At 45.1% G+C, this 24480-nt stretch overlaps 1 protein-coding gene and 1 non-coding gene across 2 annotated transcripts in view; one reads left to right on the forward strand and one right to left on the reverse strand.

The window, feature by feature from the left end:
• The window catches only part of NOL10 (nucleolar protein 10), a 101000-nt gene that overhangs the window by 62115 nt on the left and 14405 nt on the right, over window positions 1-24480 (reverse strand). Inside the window, exons 7-13 of the mRNA XM_029073524.2 lie at window positions 18094-18159; window positions 15629-15689; window positions 14456-14541; window positions 9368-9446; window positions 8032-8181; window positions 5654-5720; window positions 304-356 (exon numbers count right to left, since the gene is read on the reverse strand). Coding sequence (XP_028929357.1) covers window positions 304-356; window positions 5654-5720; window positions 8032-8181; window positions 9368-9446; window positions 14456-14541; window positions 15629-15689; window positions 18094-18159 — 562 coding nt within the window. The remainder of the gene's footprint in view (window positions 1-303; window positions 357-5653; window positions 5721-8031; window positions 8182-9367; window positions 9447-14455; window positions 14542-15628; window positions 15690-18093; window positions 18160-24480) is intronic.
• LOC114816688 lies at window positions 11112-11249 on the forward strand. Its single transcript, XR_003764493.1, has one exon. It is a non-coding gene; the product is annotated as a small nucleolar RNA SNORA7 (small nucleolar RNA).

Genomic DNA, 24480 nt, shown 5'->3' on the forward strand with positions numbered 1-24480 from the left:
ATGTCAATAACATTCTCAAAAGGAAAAATTCTAGAGCAGTTAGAAAGTAAAAGGAGAGCCGTATATACCAACATCACCATTTCCATTAGTTGTTTTACCTTGAGATTCAACAACTTCCCTTCTGGTCTTTTAAAATAAACATTTTGGCATTTTTCTAACTCCAAGGAGTTAATTCAATCCCCAAACAGATCTGTTGTGCATCATTTAAATAGTGAGACTCACACTCCCTCCGAGAACAGACGGCTTAAATGAGCTACTTTGCTCATTTCTCCTTTCACTACAGCATTTGTTTGTTGTACTTACCGGAATGTAATAGACACCCATTTTCGGGGTTTCGTTGGCTGTCAGAAGCATTCCTAAAAACACACAATGACAATGACGTGGTCAACACATTTTGCCATGAAAGATTATCTTTCCACATTTGTTCTTCCCTTTTAAAATATTTGGATAAAAAGGAGCGATTGCTTGCTTTGAAGGAGATCCAGTTGCACAAAAGACTGAATGCTTTTTAAAAGAATTCAAGGGACACTGGAAGAAACACTGCAGTTACAATACTCGGTACCTGTAATTAGTAAAAGAAAAGGCCGGGGCCTCTCCCAGTCCCAAATCAAGAAAAAGCAGATCCCAGTTTTTGCACTGAGATAACGAGGTTCTTGGAGAAATGTTCATTCATTCAATCGTATTTATTGAGTGCTTACTTACTGTGTGCAGAGCACTGTACTAAGTGCTTGGAAAGTACAATTCGGCAACAAGTACAGATAATCCCTACCCAACAACAGGCTCACAGTCTAGAAATGTTCTCTATCCCTCCATTTCTTTCCAACTTGTAACTTCTCAGATGCTTTCAAACTAGTGGGCCTTTAAAGACCATCACACAGTACAGCAAGACTATCACCACCAACTCTTCTCTCATCTACCCTGCTGTGATGTAATCTTAGGGAATGGTTCAACTCTAGACCAAGAAGAAAACTTTGTGCTTTTAAAAGAAGCCCAGTAAGATGAAAATGAGCCCCAAATTTCTGTGATCGCATCAGTATTCTTGCTTATTCCATCATCAATTTGGAAATATGGTGGCGGAACCAAGTGACGGAAGACCAAATTAAATGTGGAGCTAGAGAGTTAAGATGAACGCGTCAGAAGATCTATGCCACAGGTCCCTTTGACAAACGAATGTAAAAAGTAATTATTTTGTGGATCAGCTCTGTGGGGCCCAAAACAAGATAGAAGGTTAATATTAAAGAAAATGTGTCATGATAAATATTCTAGTGAGGCTGAGAAAAGGGTCAATTAATATTCCATCTGAGAGGAGAATGCATACCCAGCCAGAATCACAACGAACCATTGCAGTGTGATATCTCAAGCTCACTAGATTTAAAAAACAAGGAGAACCGGCACATATTCACATACCTACCCGGAGGAGACCAAAACACTGAGAGATACAATAAAGGCCAAGTCGGAAACACAAGAATATGGTGCTCAAAAAAGTAAAAGTCAAAATCTTCTAGAAATGTTTTCTGTTACCTTCAGAAAGGCCAGAAACACTTTATGAATTCTTCCGGTGCCTAATGGGACCTGTAAAACCTCTGGCATCTGAGCATTTTCTAAAGCTCGAGAGACAAATAAAAGCTTCATTCAATGAGAGGGAGAGCTCTGGAGCCAGAACAGGAGAACGCAAATTATACTGATTGTGCTTCATGGGCAAAAGAACACAGTGTTGGCAACGCACACTCCAAAAGCCTTCAGCCATAATTAAAGAGGAAAAAATCTTAGGGACTGAACCTAGCAGTAGTATCGAGCCCTGCACGATACGGGAAATCTTACAACAGAAAAGGAGCGTCCTGATCAAAAGGCGTCTCTTCTACCTGTCTCCACTGGCTCAGCTTGTTAACACTGAGCATCTCACAAGGGAACACAGCCACACCTAACAAACCACATAGCAGACTCTAATCTGATTACATATGAGAGAACTCAGACTGGATTAAACTAGATTCTTTTCTTCAATGGGACAAGATCCATTGAGACCATATAAAGTGATACAAACTGATCTGTTATCAATCTAAGGTGGTGAGGGGGCGAGGGGGAGGGAACTGAAACCAATGACGAATGTGGAGAAAAATAAGCCTTTCAAAAAGCGTAAGGAATGCCGGAAGTTTCTACCGGTAGAGACGGAAAAATAAAATGACTATTCGAAAAGCTTAATTCAGCAGAAACATCAAAGACCTTCAGAGCAACTAAGGTGAAAAGATGGAAGTCTTGCAAGAGCTACGCGTCAAGGTGAAACGCTGATTGTCAAGAATAAATCCCCATACCCGCACAATCAAACTGCGATGAGGGAGCTTTCTCTATTTTCCTCTGAAATACCTAGGACTGGCTGCTGTGTCAGAAACCATACTAGTTAGCAGACTAATGGATACCGAGAAGCCTTTTTCCCCCCGACAGAAGGGGGCTGACCAGGACTTTAGCTACTGTGCCCTTCGGCACTATTAAAAATCACGGATGATCTGTACGTGTCCATTCCTCCGTTAAGAAGAGTATGCCCAAAGCAAAGAGTATTTAGTTCCTATACTGACAGAAAATACACGGCCTAAGCAAAACATTTAATAATGATAATAATAATAATGTTGGTATTTGTTAAGCACTTACTATGTGCAGAGCACTGTTCTAAGCGCTGGGGTGGACACGGGGGAATCAAGTTGTCCCACGTGGGGCTCCCAGTCTTAATCCCCATTTTACAGATGAGAGAACTGAGGCACAGAGAAGTTAAGTGACTTGCCCACAGTCACACAGCTGACAAGTGGCAGAGCCGGGATTCAAACCCATGACCTCTGACTCCAAAGCCCGTGCTCTTTCCACTGAACCACGCCGCTTCTCTATTCAGGCTTTCTAATAGATGTCAAAAAGAATCACTGCCCGAGAGTTTCTCGAATAATGGCAGGTATTTCGAAAAGATTTTCAGCTAAAAGACATCGAGAATTCTCCTTCCCCAACTCAAGCAAAGTCATTAACTCCAAAACTAAACTTCATAAAGTAAAGGTAAGAAAATAGGGTCTCTCCTCAGCAGCTATAATAGAAGAGAGGAGTAAAGGAGTAGAGGAGAGTAAAGTAGAGGAGTAAAGAATTTGCTTATTCTGTTGAACACTTTCTAAATGATTAAAATCGTAGGCTAGGCTGTTACAGCCTCCTGACTCCCCCTTCTCCGGTCCGTATGTCTACCCACCAGGTCCTTTTCTATATCATCCTGTTTTGTCTCCCCACTCCTCAAAAACCTTCAATGGAGGCCAATTCCTCTCTGCATCTTGCAGAAACTGTTGACCACTGGCCTAAAGGCACTAAAATCAGCTCTCTCCTCAAGCAGCGTGGCTCAGTGGAAAGAGCACGGGCTTTGGAGTCAGGGCTCATGAGTTCGAATCCCAGCTCTGCCACCTGTCAGCTGTGTGACTGTGGGCAAGTCACTTCACTTCTCTGGGCCTCAGTTCCCTCATCTGTAAAATGGGGATGAAGACTGTGAGCCCCACGTGGGACATCCTGATTCCCCTGTGTCTACCCCAGCGCTTAGAACAGTGCTCGGCACATAGTAAGCGCTTAACAAATACCAACATTATTATTATTATTACTCCCACTCTCTTCTCCCATTGCGCCCCAGAGTTTACACTCTTTGTTCCTCCAAAGCTAAACTTCTCGCTGCGCCTAATCCTTGACCCTCCCTCCTCCGACCCCTCGCTCCTGCCTGGAACTCCCTCCCCATTCAAATCCATCAGGCCACAATCTCTCCCATCTTCAGAGAACTCCTGAAATATCACCTCCTTCAGGAAACTTTGCCCAATTCATTTTACTTCCCTCCCGGTCACACCCTCCCAAGTGTCACTTCAGCAATTTTCCTCCACATTATTATTTATGCCCTCATAGTCACCTGAAGCACTTTTGTCCATTATTTATTTCCTGATCCAATATATCTGGGTTTCCAATCTTTGCTTCTTCCTATCTATAAACGACTGTGTCGGTCTCCCATCAGGCGGCGGGCCGTATATGGGCAGGGGTTGTCTCGTCTTTCCCAAGCTCCGCACACGAAAAGCACTCAATAAACACCGCTGGTTAACTGATTCTATCTCTCCTCTCCCAAAATTCACAGTGTATTCTCTGCACGAAGTAGGGCCTCGATAAACCGAAACACGGAACATCCCCGGCAAGCCCATTCTGGATCCCGCTCACCCCCTGCCTCACTCTGCTCATCCTGTTGCCGTCGCTGGAGACGGACTTCTGGGCCAGACTGACCACTCGAAGATTTTAGTTCAAGGGTTGATTTTCGGTCCTACTTGCAACCTGACCTACTGCTCCAAGGGTTTGTGTTGCTTCTACCCCTTCCTACAGTGCCCCGTCTGAGTCCCGGGCAGCTTCCGAACTCTCTCTTCATCATCACCCTTGTCTGGGTAACCCGAGCGGGCCTGGGAGGAGAAAGATCAATCCGAGAAACGCTAAGAGCTCCCTAGAACACCAGAGAAGCAATACAAGCAGACCATGATTCACGGCTCCCACTACAACTGCAGCCAGTCTGGGACAAACTTCTGCCTCCCACGTTCCCTCTCAGAGCGCGCAAACACGAAAACGTTGCTAACGCAGAAGTTAAAATATTTGCTTTACTCAAACCGACTGGGAACAAAATGAGGAAAATGTCAAAGCATTTGAAGGCGGGGGCTGGGGGAGGGCATTACGTAATGAGAGCGAGGATTCTCCCAGCTCGTGCATCAGCGGAGCTAAGGGCCAAACCACAAAGAAACAGTTAAAGGTCACGTCCACTTGTGTTTATACCCCGCAAGAAACTATTTCCTTGGTTGTTCTAAGTCTGCCTTTTTAATTAATTTCTGCAAAATACTTTGAAGATGAAAAGCTATCTATAGAATAAATATTATTATTGTTATATACGGGATATACACACTGATATTTTCTTTACATAATTTTTTAAGCTAACAAGGGATGAAATTAAAATAAACGCAGTTAGGAATGAATGGCCATAGATGTACATCGCCAGACATTTCTTCAGCAGAATGAAAATATGGATTACTGCACTCCTGTTCAAATATTTGATTTACTTATTTACAGAATGCCCTTCACTTAAGCAAATGCCTGAGGGAAAGATAATGAGACGGAGGCACTGAAGGCTGCAAAACCACCAGCAAGCTGACGAAAACTCAGTTTTTAGCTCCATTTTCATTCAAACCCAATGGGGTGTGCTAGGAAATTTGTCCAGCTGAGTTAGGAGACGGTGTTAAGATGGGTGAAGCAGCGTGGCCTAGTGGATAGAGCACAAGCCCGGGAGTCAGAAGAACCTGGATTCTAATCCCTGTTCTACCACTTGTCCGCTGGGTGACCCTGGGCAAGTCATTTCACTTCTCTGTGCCTCAATTACCTCATCTGTAAAATGGGGATTAAGACAGTGAACCCCATGTGGGACAGGAACTGTGGACAACCTGAGTAACCTGTACCTATCCCAGGGCTTAGTATAGTGTTTGGCACATAGTACGCACTTACCAAATTCCATAATTATGATAGCCAAGTTCTAGCCAGGTGCAGAAAAACTGTCTCTCTGTTGAGATCATGGCTCTGTAAAAAAATGGCCTACACTTTTCCAACTGAGTATTTGATACGTTCCACATACCTGAATTAGGATACAGACACACATCATTAATATCATGTTCCGGCTCCATAGAAGTAAATATTTTCCCCTGTAAGAGTAAGCAGAAAAGAAACTGGAGAAATGCCTGCACTTCGTTATAACAAACACCACAGCCCTAGGGAACATTCTTTTCAGGTATGAGCCCAACCAACCACTGATATGTCAAAGGATACATGCAAGCTTGAAGGGATCCATAGGAAAGGCTGGAATTTGCAGCAAAGTTGTCTGGACTGAGTCTGGGACGTAAGAGCAGGTGAAAAATTCCAAAATGCCTAACCTATCCCACAAGCTGTTAGCAGAGCAGCCGAATCTAAAAGAAACCAAAGGTCTACCAAGAGAGGGCTAAACTTAAAAAACAAATGAAAGATCTGAGCGGCTTCACCCCCGAACGCTGAGGAAACTGAGCTTCACAGCCCTGCATTCTGCTACCGCCACGACAGACACGCTGCGTACTCTCTTCGCTTTGACACGCGCGCACGTTCACACAACACTGAGCTACAAGGGATCATCTGAAACTCCGGGCAGCCGATTAAACCAGAGTTTTTCTCCCAGCTGCACATTAGGCCATTTCCATCAATTGAGAGTATTTACTGCGTGCTTACCCCGTGCAGAGCAGTATAGTGAGCATTTGAGAGAGCCCGGTACACCTGAGTTGGTAGGCAGACTCCCTGCCCTCGAGGAGCTTACAGTTTAGCGGTACTTCAGAGTACTTAAGGGAGCGTGACCACTGTAAGAGCAGCAATAACAGCTGATACCGCAGAGCCGCTCCTCAGTGAGCTCTGCGCGGAGGCGAGAACGCTGGGGGGAGTCAGCGAGGCGAGGGCGGGAGCAACCAACGAGCGAGAAGCAGCGTGGCCTAGTGGACAGAGCAAGGGCGTGGGAGTCGGAAGAACCGGGGTTCTGATCGCGGCTCTGCCACTTGTCTGCTGGGTAACTTGGGCAAATCGCTTCATGTCTCTGGGCCTCAGTTACCTCATCTGGTAAATGGGGACTACTACCGTAAGCCCCTTGTGGGACATGAACCGTGTCCAACCTGATTCGCTTGTATCGAGGGCAGCAAGAAATGGCCCAGGTCACACCAACGCCAGGGAGCCGGCAGTGGCAGTTACATGAGCACTTTCTCTTGTGTACGTGTGTGTGTTTGGGGGGGCGGTGGGGAGAGGCAGAGGCAGAGGGATCGATAGGGAACTATTTAGGAGAAACTTTGAGACAATACTCCAGGTTCTTGGCAAGGTTTAAACCCTTGGCTGAATCCTCTGGGACAGAGAGCTGCCATATTTTTCTTAAAGATCTCCAGGGATGGAGACGGCAGTACTGTTTTTCCTTGCTTATGTGGTCTAACAATGTATAAAAGGCAGGGACTGCTCTTCAGGAAGCCTTGTTGGTTGCTTCCCGGTATCAAATTAGTACAGTGCTCTGCAGACAGTAAGCGCTCAATAAATGATTGAATGAATGAATTGAATGAAGCGCTCTTTTAGGTAGCCACAAATTTACTTGCATAATAATCCGTTACCAGGTCAGTGTTAAGGGTGACCGCCGATATTATCTAGCCTTTTAGCAGGCCAGACGTAACTTAAGTCCTTCGCTCTTAAAAGGAAGAAAACTGTATAGGGATAGATTTGGGATGTTGAGTAGAGATTCCTGCATTTAAACCCATGTGGGTTCACAATAAAGAAAAGGTTTAGAAAAACATTGTGTGGAAAAATGCTTAGTACACTGCAGAGCACATAGTAAGCACTTAAATACATAAAAAAGAAGAGTTTAGGATTATAGCTGGCTTCTCCCATTCAAAGGATATTCTAAGGACACAGAAATACCTCCACATTCCTGATGCTCATTAAAAGTTTCAAATCAACAACTGTCCAATTTCCCCCCTCAATTTCAAATTAAAAATGCATTCATAATCTGAGACCACCACCCAAAATCACTTAGGTGGCAAGCACTTGCACCTTGCTATGAATGACTGCACTTCATAATACATGTACTATAGTTTCGGGATTATCTAGTACTTAATAATAACGTTGGTATTTGTTAAACGCTTACTATGTGCCGAGCACTGTTCTAAGCGCTGGGGTAGACACAGGGGAATCAGGTTGTCCCACGTGGGGCTCACAGTCTTAATCCCCATTTTACAGATGAGGTAACTGAGGCACCGAGAAGTGAAGCGACTTGCCCAAAGTCACACAGCTGACAAGTGGCAGAGCCGAGGTTCGAACCCATGACCTCTGACTCCAAAGCCCGTGCTCTTTCCAGTGAGCCACGTACTTCATTGAACCAATACTCAAAACATCTCAAGAATTTACCCAAAGCCAAATGAGATATAATCATGGCAACCTAAGTCAATTCAACATAATACTTACAGTGTCCTTGTTCCACATTTTGATAATTCGTGAGTCGGCAGACAAAATCATATCCAAAGAATCCTGGAACTGGATTGACCTGATAGGTAAGTCATACTGGTGGTCCTTAACTATTAGTGGTTTACTAGAGCGGAGATCATACAACAAAACCTGCAAGGAAAGTTTTTTTTAAGGACTTAGTGTTTCAAAATTTGTTTTGAAACATGAAATGTAAATGAAACCAATTTAACATTCTGAAAAACAGACTGCTTTTTATTATTTTAATTCAGTTACAATAACTTAATATTTCATTTTATCCAATAATCACAAGTTTTCTCTTTTCACTGAAATAAAAGTGAATTGTTCATTAACCTACTTTGAATGAATGTTGGGATTAATCCTGGTATTCAGAAGTTTTTGTTGTTTTTTTCTTTTTGGAAGATGGAAGAATAATTGTAGGCCAAGACATAATTTTACCTAGAATTTGAAATCACCAAATTTTATAGCTGGAAGAAGAATAACTAAACTCTTCAGGACAGATGTTTATTCTCTTCTTAAAAGGCCACCAGAAATGGAAACTCAATTAATTTCTTCCTTGTTTACCAGTCCATCGTTTTATTAAACTGATAATTTAAAAGTGCTACTTCAAATCCTTGAAGACAGAAATTACCTCAGTCTTTTCTCCTTGAAGCTAAATCATTCAGTTTATAGAATTTTGAGTGTTTACTAAGCGCAGTGCGCTGCACTAAGCACTTGGGAGAGTGCGATATAAGGAGAAAACCCACTCCGTGGCCATAATCTAAAGGATTATAAACTCAAATATCTTTCAACTCAATCATCTCTATCATTCTTCCCTGGCCCCTCTGTGGTTTCTCTACTTCCGTGATCCTCACGGATCAAATGAGGTAAGGTTAAGTTAGTAGTCACTGCTTATCCCAAAATTAAGCTGTTCAAACAAGTCTCTTCTTCTTTCTGCCATCTAAAAGTTACCCAGCAGTGGCTACATCCAAGGTCACTCTCAGTTATTCATCAAGGCACTCTTGAAAATAACTAGGCCATACACTCTTCCTTTCCTCTTCCAGTCGTCCTACAATACAAGGATTGCGTTCTTGACGAACCTGGTGTTTTTAGAGAAACGCGGGCAACAGTATGTGTGCCTTGACCTCATGTTGTATGTACGCACACAACTGTTTCTTCAGCTGAATACTACACCAACTCTATTCTGCATTTTACCCAGATAGTTGTGGGTTGTCGAAAGAGCCCTCCCTAAATAGCATTCTACCCAAAACACACAGTAGCGACGCTCATGATGGGGTAAAAGTGATTCCAGCTCTCAGTCAATTGACAGCATGATTACCTGTCCCGTAGATGTCCCAACTGCCATATTCAAAGCTCCATTAAATTTCAGGGCTGAGATGGTTGGTAAAGTCTCTATTCTGGAAGAGATAATGTAAATGTTCTATCTGAAAGACCAGGCACCTTGCCTAATCAATAAATGATATTTACTGAGCACTTAATACAGTGCTTTGCACGCAGTAAGCACTCGATAAGAATGATTGAATGAACTGAGCACAATATGCAGAGCATTGTACTAAGTGCTTGGGAGAGTAAAATACAACAGAATTACCAGACACATTCCCTGCCCACAACAAGCCTACAGTCTAGAGGGAGAGACAGACATTAATATGAGTAATTTATAAAATATAATTTACAGCTATGTACATAAATGCTGTGGGGTTGGGAGTGGGACAAAAATCACATGTCAAAAGGTCGTAGATCTAAGTGTATAGATGACAAAGAAGGGAGAGTGAGCCAGGGAAAAGAGGGCCTAATCAGGGAAGGCCTCTTGGAAAAGATGTGATCTAAATAATGCTTTGAAGGCTGGGAGGATGGTGGTCTGATGTATACGGAGGGGCAGGGAGTTCCAGACTAGCAGGAGCATGTGAGAAAAGGTTTGGCAGCGAGACAGACAAGATCGGGGCACAGTGACTAAGCTGGGGCTAGATAAGCGAGTGTGCAGGCTGGGTTGTAGTAGATTAGTGAGGTGCATTAGGATGGGGCAAGATGATTGAGCGTTTTAAAGCCGATGGTAAGGAGTTTCTATTTGATGTGGGGATGGCCAGGCAGCCAGCCACTGGAGGTTCTTCAGGAGTGGGAAGATACAGACTGAAATGTTTCTGTTGATAACTGATCCGTGCAGCAGAGTGAATTTTGGATTGGAGTGGGGAGAGTCAGGAAGCACGGAGGTCAGTGAGGAGGCAAATGGCGTTGTCAAAGCGGGATACGACAAGTGCTTGGATCAGCATGGCAGCAGTTGGGATGGAGAGGAAAGGGCAGAATTTAGCAATGATGTGAAGGTAGAACTGACAGGATTTGGTGACTAGGTGGGTGGAATGAGAGATGAGTGGATGACAACCTTTAGGTTACGGGCTTGCGAGGCAGGACAGCGGTGCTGACTACACTAAGCGCTTATGACTGTGTGTTCTGCACACAGTAAGCGCTCGATAAATATGACTGAATGATAAGAAAGAGAGGGGGAGGATAGGTTTGGCTGGGAAAATAAGGAGTTCAGTTTTGGACATGTTTAATTTGAGGTGTCGGCAGGACATCCAAGTAGGGGTGTCTTGAAGGCAGGAGGAAACGTGAGATTGCAGGGAAGGAGAGGTCAGCGCTGGAGATGTAGATTGGGAATCATCTGAATAAACATGGTAATTGAAGCCATGGCAGCCAATGAATTCTCCAAGGGAGTGGGTGTCGAGGGAGAATAGAAGGGGACCTAGAACTGAGTCTTGAAGGACCTCCCCCCCTACTGTCAGAGGGTGGGAGAAAGAAGAGAAGCAAGCAAAAGAGACTGAGAAGGAGCAGACAAAGAGATAAGAGAACCGAGAGAAGACAATGTCAGTAAATTCAAGGTTGGATAAAGTTTAAAGGAGCAGGGAGTGGTCTACAGTGTCAAAAGTGGCTAAGAAGTCTAGGAGGATTAGGATGGAGTAAAGGCTGCCAGATTTGGAGAGAAGAGGGTCACTGGCTACCTGAGTGAGGGCTGTTTCTGTGGCGCAAAGGGGGCGGAAGCCAGATTGGAGAGGATCTAGGAAAGAATACTCCTCTCAGGATCGCACCTGGGGGGTTTCCAGTACTCTACCAGACTTGGCTACAGGAGGAAGAGTCAAGCAGAGGCCCACCCATTCCATTCCCAGCTTGGGCAGCGGCTAGCAAGTGGAAGGCAATGTGTTACAAGTCAAAATTCGCCTGTGTTAGCAGCGGCATGGGAGAGAGTCAAGGGCAGAGACTCAAGTTTCCTGGGCGGAAGAAGTCTATGGTAAACCGCTTCCGTATTTTTACCAAGAAAACTCTATGGATCCAGTACCAGAGGAACTGCAGATGGAGAAAGGGCATTCTGGGAGAGGTATGTCTATGGAGTTGCTATGGGTTGGAAAGTACTCGAAAGCATAAAAAAAGGAGAGAACTGGAGGATGGGAGGTGGAAACAGTGGGCATAAACAACTCTCTCAAGAAGCCTGGACAGAATAGCAGCCACCTCCAGATTTCAAAGGAGCCAGTCATCAGATTTCAAGCCACACACAGCCAATATAATCAGGAGGATTACCTAGGACCAGAACTTCAACCTCATTTTAAGAGAAAACTGTGTCCAAACTATAATGCCCTCATTATAAAATACATGAGAAAAAAACAATATTAATAATACCATACTGCCTTTTGCCAGGGAACATGGGAAGAAATTTAACTGGAAGGGAACAGAACTTGGGAGAGTACAGTGGGATTAAATATACATTTCTCTGACTTCAAGTTGATAGTCTAATGAGCGAGACAGGCAAAAAGTTATTTACGGATAGTGAAAGATGTTGAAAGAACAAGTATAAACAGTCCAAACACATGAGGATGAAAGAGCTAAAAGCATAATTGAATGCAGAGATAAATATAAAAAAGTACACACATGAATACCAGGTGTTGAGAGTTTAAGTGACAAGGATGACAAGGATGGGTCCTAGCTGTTAATATTCACCCCACCCTTAGTTTCAGTTAGAGAAGCAGCGTGGCTCAGTGGAAAGAGCCTGGGCTTCGGAGTCAGAGGTCATGGGTTCAACTCCCGGCTCTGCCACTTGTCAGCTGCGTGACTGTGGGCAAGTCACTTAACTTCTCTGTGCCTCAGTTACCTCATCTGGAAAATGGGGATTAACTGTGAGCCTCACGTGGGACAACCTGATGACCCTGTATCTACCCCAGCGCTTAGAACAGTGCTCTGCACGTAGTAAGCGCTTAACAAATACCAACATTATTATTATTTCATAGCATTTATATATCCGTGATCGTTTATATTAATTTCTGTTTCCGCCTATACACTTCAAGTTCTTTTAGGGCAGGCAACATGTCTACCAACTCTGTTGTACTATACTCTCCCAACTACAATGCTCTGCACACAGTAACAATGAATTAATTCCATTTATTAATAGGAGGGGAAGAGTCAATCAAGTGTCGCTTGTCTGCTGTGTGACCGCTTAACTTATCTGTGCCTCAGTCACTTCATCTGTAAAATGGGTATTGAGACTGTGAGCCCCACGTGGGACAGAGACGGTTCCAACCTGACTTGTCTGCATCTACCCCAGCGCTTAGTACAGTGCCTGGCACATGGTGAGCGCTTAACAAATGCCATTATTATTATTACTTCAAAGTCAATGGCAAGGAGTTTCTTTTTGATGTGGAGATGGACTGGCAACAATTGGAGGCTTTTGAGGAATAAGGGGAGATGTGCACAGAAAGGTTTTAGAAAAATAATTCAGAAAGCAGAGTGAAGAATGGGCTGCAATGGGGAGAGACCAGAGGTAGGAAAGTCAGCAAGAAGGCTGATGGGTAGTCGAGGCGGGACATGATAAGTGCTTGGACCAGTGTGATTGATGGGGAAGAAGGAGTGGATTCTAGAGTTTCTGTGAAGGTGGGACACACAAGATTGAGTGAGACAGAAAATGAGAGCTGAATTAGACGTGTTGAGAATACTGCAAAGCTAAGGGGCAAATGAGATCAGGAGGTTGGTGGTGGTGTGTACAATAATGGGGAAGTTGCAGGAAGGAGAGGGTTTGGGTGGGGTGATGAGGTATTCTGTTTTGGGCATGTTTAGTTTGAGCTGTCAGCAGAGCATCCACGTAGAGATGTCCTGAAGGCAGGAGAAAATATGAGACTACAGAGAAGGAGAGAGGTCTGCGCTGCAAAAGGTAGATTTGAGAGTCATCCATGTACAGACGGTAGTTAAAGCCATGGGAGCAAGTGAGTTCTCCAAAGGAGTAGGTATAGATGGAGAACAGAAGGGGATCCTTGGGGGCGGGGAACGTTTCTACCAACTCTGTTTTACTGTACTCTCCCAAACTCTTAGCATAGCACACAGTAAGAGCTCAATAAATGCATCGATTGACCCAGAACCAAGCCTCGATGATCTCCCACCGAGAGCGGGTGGGAAGCAGGGGAGCAGCCGGAGAAATCGGAGAACCCTTTATTCATTCAATCATATTTACTGAGCACTTACCGTATGCTGAGCACTGTATACTAAGCGCTTGGGAGAGTACAATCTAACAATAAGCAGACACATTCCCTACCCATAACGAGTTTACAGTCTGGAGAGGACAAGGTCAGTGAAGCCAAGGGTGTGGTGCTTTTTTGCTGTTGTTGTTTAACGGTATTTGTTAAGCATTTACTATATGCCAGGCAGTGTACTAAATGCTGGGGTAGACACAAGAGAATCAGGCCAGACACCGTTCATGTCCCGCATGGTGTTCATAGTCTTAATCCCCATTTTACAAATGAAGTCACAGAAGCACAGAGAAGTGAAGTGATTTGCCCAAAGTCACACAACAAACAAGGGCAGAGCCAGGTTTAGAAGCCGGGTCCTCTGACTCCCAGGCTCGTGCTCTTTCCACTAGGCCAAAAATTAGGAGAAGAGGGTGGTCCACAGTATTGACGGTAGCCATCTAGGAGGACTAGAACGAAACGGAGTCCATGGGATTGGGCACGGCTGTCATCGGTCACCGTGCAGAGAGCAGTTTCCATGGAATGGAGGGGGCAGAAGCTAATCTGCAAGGGATCAAGGAGAGAACTGGAAGAGAGGAAGGAGGCAGTGGGTGTAAACAACTCATTTGCGGAGTCTGGAAAGGAATGGTGGGAGGAAGATGAAGCGATAACTGAAGCGGCTACGATGAAAAGATTAGCGGAGGGCACGCTCTTAATACGATTTTCCCCGTACACTACAAACCCATGCAAAAGAATTAAAAGCGAAAAGTTTAACATCAACAACTCTAGCAAAAGGTGCCTAGTAAATGCGATGTTGCCATGGTAAACTGTAGTTTACCGATACCAACTTTTCATTTTCCTCAAACTCTGCCGGAAGCGAAAACCGGTTGTGGCCTCGGTTGCCAGAAAATGAATTTCTTCTTACTTACTCTGTATTTGCGGTGACGCTGCTTAAAGCACAGTCCAAGAGGCCAACTCTATTTCTGGTTCTTGGATCCCAACATTCCACCCTCCCCTAGAAAGGAGAGACTTTTATTAGTGACCCAGCTGAGGCTGCAAATGATTGAAAAGGGCAATTTTAAAAAGTCCACCTACTTCATTGGACTTACAAATTATTTTGGTATTTCTATGACATCACTCAGACTGATGCCCTTGGTCTGCACTTCCCCAGAATGTGTTTCGTAAGCTGTAGCAAATTAGGTAATTTGTGGGGCACAGCACGCCACACGCCACATTTTAAGTTGGAAAAGTTTTTTTTTTTTGGTTTGTTCCCTTTTTTCTTTTTAAATGGTACTTGGTAAGTGCTTACTATGTCCCAAGCACGTACTAAGTGCTGGGGTACGGTTAGACTTTGAGCCCATTATTGGGCAGCGATTGTCTCTACCTGTTGCCGAATTGTACATTCCAAGCACTTAGTACAGTGCTCTGCACAGAGTAAGCGCTCAATAAATATCAAATGAATACAAAATAATTAGGCTGCACGGAGTTCCTGTCCCACGTGGGGCTCGCAATATAAGTACGCGGGAGTAGGATTTAATCCTCATTGTACAGGTGAGGTAACTGAGGCACGGAGAGGTTAAGTGGCTTGCCCAAGGCCACACAGCAGACAAGTGGCAGAGCCAGGACTAGAACTCAGGTCCTCTGCCTCCCGGGCCCGTTCTCCATCCACTAGGCCGCAGTGCTTCCCCTGCTTCTGACACACTGTAAACTTTATATCATCGGTACACCCAAACCTTCTGACCACCAAATAAGGAAACATTAGGAAGCAAAGCTATGGAAAAGGAAAATAAAGACTCCAAGTTCCTGAAAAATCGGACATGGGTTTAAATTACAGAGTGAGATAAAAAAAATCAAGAGTTTTATACTTAACCAAGATCTAAATCTTCTTTTAAAAGATGCCTCATGGCAGAGGCTTCAAATTTTCCTCTAATGATCTTTCTGATCTAATTTTATGGATTTCACTTCACAACACAAAATCCGATAGGTAAGAAAAGCAATTATTGACAAACACCTATGACACACTTTGCTTTTGAAGTGTTTAGAGCAGAGAAATGCTGTGAACAAAAAGTAAAGCAAAGTTTAAAGGCACTTAAAACATTTACCTCTATTGTCCCGGTAGCAAATAAGCCATGCATGGAATTTATGTCACATACGTTATTCTCCCTGAAATAGTAAAATAGAACAAGATTAATAATAAAACCTCATAGATCATGAATAGGGACATTATCCTGTAATTTATAGATGGCAGAAGTGAATTACAGAAAAGTTAAAGTGCCTTGATCATGGTCATATAAATGGACTCTTGTTCTGAGTTTACAGTGGTTTCCCTTTCTGGGATGGTAGTATAGACTATCTGGTAAACACTAACATAACTAATAAGACAAAACCAGTAAAAATTTATCCTGCTTTACAGCCCCACCTCACCTAATGACCCTAGAAAAACAGCATTCTGTTCTGTTTTAAAAACCCATGGCAAAAGTTTCTCTCAAAGGATGAAGGAAATATAACAGAGGCCATAATACTTTTTTTCATTTTCACAGCTGTTATATTCTTACCTTCTTAATCAGTGGCATTTATTGAGTACTTACTACGGGCAGCACACTGTACTAAGCAGTACAATACAAGAGAGTTAGCAGACGTGTTCCCTTTCCACAACACGCTTAGGGTAATGATAATAATAATCACGATCGTATTTGTTAAGCACTTCCTATGTGCCAGGCACCGTATTAAGCACTGGGGTGGATACGAGCAAATCTAGTTGGACACAATCTCTGTCCCATGTGGGGCTCAGTCTCGATCCCCATTTTACGGATGAGGCACAGAAGAGTGAAGTGACTTGCTCAAGGTCACCCAGGAGACAAATGGTGGAGCTGGGATTAGAACTCATGACCTTCTGGCTCCCAGGCCCACGCTCTATCCACTGCACCATGGGTCCCCAGTCTACTATGCACTTCCTCTTACTTCTCAACTGCAGCCCTGACCCCACTCTTTCTCTGCAGTCTTACATTTACTCCTTCTTTCTGAACACCTCCCCTTGGATTCCCACTGACACCTCAAATTTAACACATCCAAAACGGAACTCCTCATCTTTGCGGGCCATCTCTCTCCTTCCCCCATTTTATCTATCCCTGTAGGCAATCTTCCCTATCTCACAAGCCCGTAACCTTAGTATCTTCCTTGACTCCTGTCTCTCATTCAGCCCACATAATCAATCAGTCACCAAATCCTGCCAGTTCAACCTCTTCCCAACGTCCCTAACATTCACCCTTCCCACTCACCAGAAGCGCTGATCCAAGCACTTCTTTTCCAACTAGACTACCACACCGGCCTCCTCGCACACCCGCTCTACCCACCCCGGTCCGTACTTCGCTCTGCTGCCCAGATCATTTCCTAAAAAAAGGTTCAGTCGATGTCTCCCCACTCAAGAACCTCCGGCGGTTGCCCATCCACCTTCTCATTAAACAGAAACTCCGTACCACTGGCTTTACATTCCTCAATCAGCTCTCCCCATCGCACCTCACCTCACTGATCTCCCACTACAGCCCAGCCCACATCCTTCGCTCGATTGCCAGCTTGCTCGGTGTACCTCGATCTTGGGTCTCTTGTCGCCGTCCCCTTTCTCAAGTCTTCCCTCTAGCCTCGAACTCTTCTCCTTCGTATACACCAGAACCACTCTCTCTACCTTCAAAGCCTTCTCCGATTAAGGCCTCTTTTCTAGACTCCCTCTCCGTTCGGTGTCATCTACACACTCGGATCCATAAGCACCTGATATTCACCCCTCCTTCAGTCCCACAGCATTTACACACATATCCGTAATTTATTGGTTTATATTGTCTGTCTCCCCCTCTAGTCGGTAAGCTCTTTGTGGGCAGAAAAAGGTGTCTACTAACTACATTATTCTGTGCTCTCCCAATCGCTCTGTACAGTGCTCTGCACACAGTAAGCGCTCAATAGATGCTATCGTTTGATTGACTGATAAATAGATTCAAAATCTTGCCCCAAAGCCAAGAAGGACATTCCCACGGAACGAATTAACTAAGCCAAATTTGATTTTAGTTCTGATTTGGCCCTCAATTCCCCAAATCCTTCTTCCTCCCGGCAAAAAACAAGGAACCCTCAAGGCAGTCCACGAAGCTTGGGATGCGGTGCTTAAGGAGTTCTGCAGTCTTCCTCTTTGAATCCTCTCGATTCATGAACAAAACCAAAAAAACCTACTACCATGACTTATTACAACTTCTAGAAAGCCACGAGTCTTTTGAAAAGCTTTAGGGGCACAAGTGATTCTGAAGTGGTGCCAAAAAACATCAGGGGCAAACGGAGCGCGGAGAAGACAACAGTGGATACTGCCTGTTAAATGCTTGGTGCTTGAGATGATTAACACCTCTGATTAAAAAATTGGAATTTATAGACAGCCACACTTGGAATTCTTTATAAACAAAATTATGGCTATGTAGTAGCCCACTCATTACCATCCATCTCTTATATGAGGAATGCTAATACCCTTAGTGACTGGCTCCACCTACTGTTGGAAAGCAAGAGCAGAGGGTGCAAGATCAAAAATACTCACGAAGCATCTGTCTGTAGGGGATTCAAGTACCGTCCTTGTTCCAGATTTAGCCTATACACTTCAGAGCTGAAATGAAAAATAAAAAATTTTTAAAAACCCCCAAGAAATAAACTAAATTCTACTCATGAAAAAAGTAATAGCCGTACCGCCAATATCAAATAGAATATCCACAATATGCCAGATTTTGAACCAAAAAAATCAGTTTTCAAAATATTTAGCGTGAAGAAATTAACCTTTTTTTTTTTGGGCTTGTGAAATTCTTCACCTGAAAAATAGTCACCCTGGTAACTCATTTAGCATCTTAGAAACTTTATTTCAAATTCAACAGGGAAGCGACGTGGCCTAGCGGATAAAGCACGGATCTGGGAGTCAGAAGGACCTGGGTCCTAATCCTGGCTCGCCACTTGTCTGCCGAATGACTTTGGGCAAGCCACTTCATTTCTCTGGGCCACAATTACCTCATTTATAAAATGGCAATTAAGACTGTGAGTCCCATGTGGGACATGGACCGTGTCCAACTGATTACCTTTACTACCCCAGCGCTTAACACAGTGCTTGACACAGATACCATTATTATTATATTATTATTAAATTCAAAATGAAAGTTCACTATTAAAGGAGCCTTCTGCTTTCAGGTTAAACTAAGTTTTTGCAAAACTTCCCGGATTTTGTTGAAAGCATGTTCCTCTCCCCACAACCCCTCACTTTTCAAATTTTACCCAGATTTTTCATTAACCATCCAAGATTTCGGGTGTTTAAACACATTTCATCTACCCAAACATTCCACTGGATGAGACAGGCGGCACCTGGATCCTGATTCTAACTGGGGGGCTGAGATTCGAGGGGTAAAGGGGTTCTTTCCTTCCGGCAATCCCAAATCCAGGTTGGGAAACAAGTTATTTTTAGCTCTGGAGGTTGTGGGAAAACATGGGACCCGATTCCGAACCAAAATAAATTATGTCACTTCTCCAGAAATACCATTTGCGTCTCTACGTTTCTCGTGCATCTATAGGGGTTCGCAAGAAAAAAAATACCCCAATTTGTCAGATAAAAAATAAAAGGTCCTTCGATCAGGCGGTGGATGATGGCACGGAAGTTGTGAGTTACCTCAGGACATGTGTGTGATCAACTATGTGGGACCAGGAATCTGGGCACATCCAAAGACTGTTTCTCTTGTGCTGATGTACCTGCTGTTTGCTACAGCTAGTGCTACTTGGGGTTTTCCCATCAGCCTCAAAACCCCCCTGGAAGGTTCAACACAGAAATGGCCGGTCAGTCAACTGAATTTACTGAGTGCTTACTGTACGTAGAGCACTGCGGCCACAACGTTCTCGACTGCAAAGAAATAGGCTGACAACGTGGTCAGAGCATGGGACTGGGAGCCGGGAAACCCGGGTTCAGTCCCAGCTTCCCGACTTGCCCGCTCTGTGTCCTTGGGCAACTATGGTAACTGTTTGGTACCTCAATTTCCTCATCTGTAAAATCGGGGTCAAAATAGCTCTTCTCCCTCCCTTTGGAACTGAGGACTCCATTTGGAAACGGGATGGAGTGCAAGAGGATCGTTTTGAATCTACCACAGCCTTCAGCACAGAGCTTGGCACATCAAATACCCCGGCAGTTGTTTTTCTCCTACTATGGCATTTGTCAAGAGCTTCTTATGTGCCAGGCAACGTACTAAATGCTGGGGTAGATACAAGCCACATTGGACAAGTTCCTTGTCCCACAAGGGGGTCACAGTCTTAATCTCCATTTTACCCGTGAAGTAACTGAGGCACAAAAGTGAAGTAACTCGTGCACGGTCACACATCAGACAAGTGAAGAACCCGGGATTAGAACCTAGGTCCTTCTGACTCCCCGGCCCGGGCTCTACCCACTTGGCCACGGCCACGCTGCTTCTCACTCAGCTCTAACATCATATGGCCTGAAGCTGTTCTTCCCTCTTTGAACACAAACTATTTTTTCCCTGGTACTGCTTTTCTGTCACTCCGTTTCCACTCATCATACTGCGGTTATTCAGACATCCCACTGGCACTCATTCTACTCACGTTTCACTTGGTGATCCTGCGGTGAGGTGAAGAGAGACTTGAAAAGCCATCTCTTTAAAGCTGGGAGACCCCTCCACAAGGAGAATCCAACACCTAGCTCTTAAGCATCAACCGGGTGTCTCTCACACTCTACCCACACCCTACTCTCTGTACCTCGGTCTCATCCATCCCATCACTGACGCCTTGCCTGTGTTCTCCACTGGGCCTGAATTCCCTCCCGCTCCATGAACAACAGTCCACCACTCTCTCCACCTTCAAAACCCTCCTAAAATCACATCTCCTTCAAGAGAACTTCCTAAACTAAATCCTTTATTTCCCCTACCCCTCCTGGCCCTGTGTCAGCTACAACTGGTTGCCTAGCAACCTCTGCACGAAACAAAAACTTCTCACACTAGGCTTCAAGGTTCTCCATCACCTTGCCCCCTCCTACCTCTCCTCCCTTCTCTCTTTCTACTGCCCACCCCTCCTCCGCTCCTCTGCAGCTCACCTCCTCACCAACACCCGTTCTCACCTATCCCGCCGTCGACCCCTGGGCCACATCCTCCCGCTGTCCTGGAATGCCCTCCCTCCTCACCTCCGCCAAACTAATTCTCTTCCCCTCTTCAAAGCCCTACTGAGAGGTCACCTCCTCCAAGAGGCCTTCCCAGACTGAGCTTCCCCTTTTCCCTCTGCTGCCCCTCTACCCCCGCTTCACCTCCCCTCAGCTAAGCTCCCTTCCCCCCACCCTTCCCTCTGCTCCTCCCCCTCTCCCTTCCCCTCCCCTCAGCACTGTGCTCGTCAGCTCATTTGTATACATTTTTATTACCCTATTTTGTTAATGAGATGTACATCCCCTTGATTCTATTTACTGCTATTGTTTTAATGAGATGTACATCCCTTTGATTCTATTTATTGCCACTGTTTTTGTCTGTCTCCCCCGATTAGACTGTAAGCCCGTCAATGGGCAGGGACTGTATTTGTTGCCGATTTGTACATTCCAAGCGCTTAGTACAGAGCTCCTCACATAGTAAGCGCTCAATAAATACTACTGAATGAACCTTGGCTCTGTACCCTTAAAGCCCTTTAATATTCACCTTAACCCCCACATTATTTATGCAAATATTCTTATACTCAACCATTTCCCCTATGCCCTTCTCCTTCTGAAGACTGTAAAGCTCCTTTTGAGCAGGGTTTGAGTCTATCAACTCAGGTGAATTGTACTTTGCCCAAGGGCTTAGTCAATCAATCAGTGGTATTTATTGAGCACTTACTGTGTGCAGAGCCCTGAGTGCTTACTAAGTGCTTGGGAGAGTACAATAAGAAAGAATCGGTAGTCACGATCCCCGCCTTCAGTGAGCTTAGGCTAGAATTACTCTTAAAGAATAACATAGGTGTACGTAAGTGATGTGGGGCTGAAGCTCCCTCTCCAGGCTGTAACCTCACTGTGGGCAGGGAACGCGTCTATTTAGTGTTATATTGTACTCTCCCTAGTACTAAGTACAGCACTTTGCACACAGTAAGCGCTCAATATGATTGGATGAATGAATATCAAGTGCTAAAAGGGACAGAACCGAGTGCACAGATGACAGAGAAGGGAGAGAGAGTCCGGGAAAGGAAGGCTTAATTAGGGAAGGCCTTTAGGAGGAGATGGGACTTGGTACTCTCCCAAGTGCTGGGGAAGGAGCATGACCTAGTGGACAGAGCACAGGCTTGAGAGACAGAGGACCTGGGTTCTACTCCCGGTTCCACTGCTTGTCTGCCGTGTAATCTTGGGCAAATCGCTTAAATTTTCGGTGCCTCAATTTCCCCCATCTGCAAAACGGGGATTAAATCCTACTCACCTATTTCGACTGTGAACCCAGCGTGGTAAGGAACCGTATCCGACCTGAACATCTTCTATCTACTCCAGAGTTTGGCAAACGATAAGCCCGTAACAAATACCATTATTATTCTTATAATTACCATTGTAAATAAGGCTTTGAAGGTGGGGAGAGTGGTGGTCTGGCACATATGAAGAGAGGTGGAATTCCAGGCCAGAGGGAGGATGTGGGAAAGGGGTCAATGACAAGGCAAGACGAGATCGAGCAAGCTGGAGCTAGAGGAGCGGAGTGTGCGGGCTGGGCCGTGGTAGATCAGTGAAGTAAGGTAGGAGGGGGTGAGCCGATTGAATACCTTAAAGCCTACGCTAAGAAGTATCTGTCTGACGCGGAGGTTGATGGGCAACCCCCCTCTTCTTGAGGAGTGGGGAAGACCTGGACTGAATGTTTATTTTTAGAAAAATGATCTGGATAGCAGAGTGAAGTATGGACTGGAACGGGGAAAGACAGAAGGCGGGGTGGTCAGAGAGGATGCTGATGTAGAAGTCAAGGTGGAACAGGATAAGTGCTTGCTGGAGAGGCAAGCGTGAATTTAAGTGACGTTGTGAACGTAGAACTGACAGGAGTTGGTGACGCACTGAACATGTCGGTTGAATGAGAAGAGGCGAGGATAATGTCACTGTTTCGGACTTGTGGGATAACGAACACAGTGATGGGAAAGACAGGAGGTCAGGGTTTGGGCGGGAAGATAAGAAGTTCATTTTAGACATGTTTAGTTTGAGGTGCTGGCAGGATATCCACAGTGAAATGTCTCGAAGGCAGGAGAAAATCAGACTGTAATAATAATAATAACGTTGGTATTTTTTAAGCTCTTACTATGTGCCGAGGACTGTTCTAAGCGCTGGGGTAGATACAAGGTAATCAGGTTGTCCCACGTGAGGCTCACAGTTAATCCCCATTTTACAGATGAGGTAACTGAGGCACAGAGAAGTTAAGGACTTGCCCACAGTCACAGCTGACAAGTGGCAGAGCCGGAATTCGAACTCATGACCTCTGACTTCCAAGCCCGTGCTCTTTCCACTGAGCCACGCTGTAGTGGAGAGAGAGAAGAGCTGGAGAGGTAGATTTGGGAACCATCCATGTAATGATGGTAGCTGAAGCCCTGGGAGTGAATGAATTCTCCAAGGGAGTGTAGATGGAAGATGGAAGGAGTGCCAGAACTGAACCTTGAAGGACTCCTGACTGTGGGGGGGGGCGGAGGCAGAGGAGGAGCCTGCATACAGTACACTCTGAGTAAATATTCATTCATTCATTCATTCAATAGTGTTTACTGAGCGCTTACTATGTGCAGAGCACTGTACTAAGCGCTTGGAATGAACAAGTCGGCAACAGATAGAGACAGTCCCTGCCCACTGACGGGCTTACAGTCTAATCGGGGGAGACGGACAGACAAGAACAATGGCAATAGAATCAAGGGGAAGAACATCTCGTAAGAACAATGGCAACTAAATAGAATCAGGGCGATGTACATCTCATTAAAATAAATAGGGTAATGAAAATATATACAGTTGAGCGGACGAGTACAGTGCTGAGGGGATGGGAAGGGAGGAGAAGAGGGAAATGGGGGGAAAAGAGGGTTAAGCTGCGGAGAGGTGAAGGGGGGGGCGGCGGTAGAGGGAGTAGGGGAGCTCAGTCTGGGAAGGCCTCTTGGAGGAGGTGAATTTTAAGTAGGGTTTTGAAGAGGGGAAGAGAATTAGCCTGGCGGAGGTGAGGCGGGAGGGCGTTCCAGGACCGCGGGAGGACGTGGCCCGGGGGTCGACGGCGGGATAGGCGAGACCGAGGAACGGCGAGGAGGTGGGCGGCGGAGGAGCGGAGCGTGCGGGGTGGGCGGTAGAAAGAGAGAAGGGAGGAGAGGAGGAGAGAGGTGATGGAGAGCCTCGAAGCCTAGAGTGAGGAGTTTTTGTTTGGAGCAGAGGTTGATAGGCAACCGCTGGAGGTGTTTAATACCGCTGAGTGACTGATTCGTAGGTTCACTTAATGCTGCACTGTTGATGCCATTATGGGCAACAGCTGCTATTGTTCTAGACAAATGTTGCAATAATAGTAACTGTAGTATTTGTTAAGGATTTACTGTGCACCAAGCAATGTGGTGGCTACAAGCAAATCGGGTCGGACACAGTCCCGTCCCACGTGGGGCTCACAGTCTTAATCCCCATGTTACCAATGAAGTAAGTGAGGCACAGGGAAGCGAAGTGACGTGCCCAAGGTCACACAGCAGACAAGTCGAGGAGCCGGGATTAGAACCTATGACCTTCTGACTCCCAGACCCATCCCCTGTGCCGTGCTACTTCTCAAGTTATGATCCTGATGGCCATTTTCTTAATGTTACCTAATCTCTTCTAAGGTTTTATCTTCCAAGTCTAAACTCAGCAAACACAATCATTTGGTGGGACCAGATAATTTTAGGGCACAATTTCTAATAATAATGGTAATGACGTTGGTATTTGTTAAGCGCTTACTAGGTGCAGAGCACTGTTCTAAGCGCT

This window comes from Ornithorhynchus anatinus, chromosome 1, assembly GCF_004115215.2.
Source record: "Ornithorhynchus anatinus isolate Pmale09 chromosome 1, mOrnAna1.pri.v4, whole genome shotgun sequence".
Taxonomy (NCBI): domain Eukaryota; kingdom Metazoa; phylum Chordata; class Mammalia; order Monotremata; family Ornithorhynchidae; genus Ornithorhynchus; species Ornithorhynchus anatinus.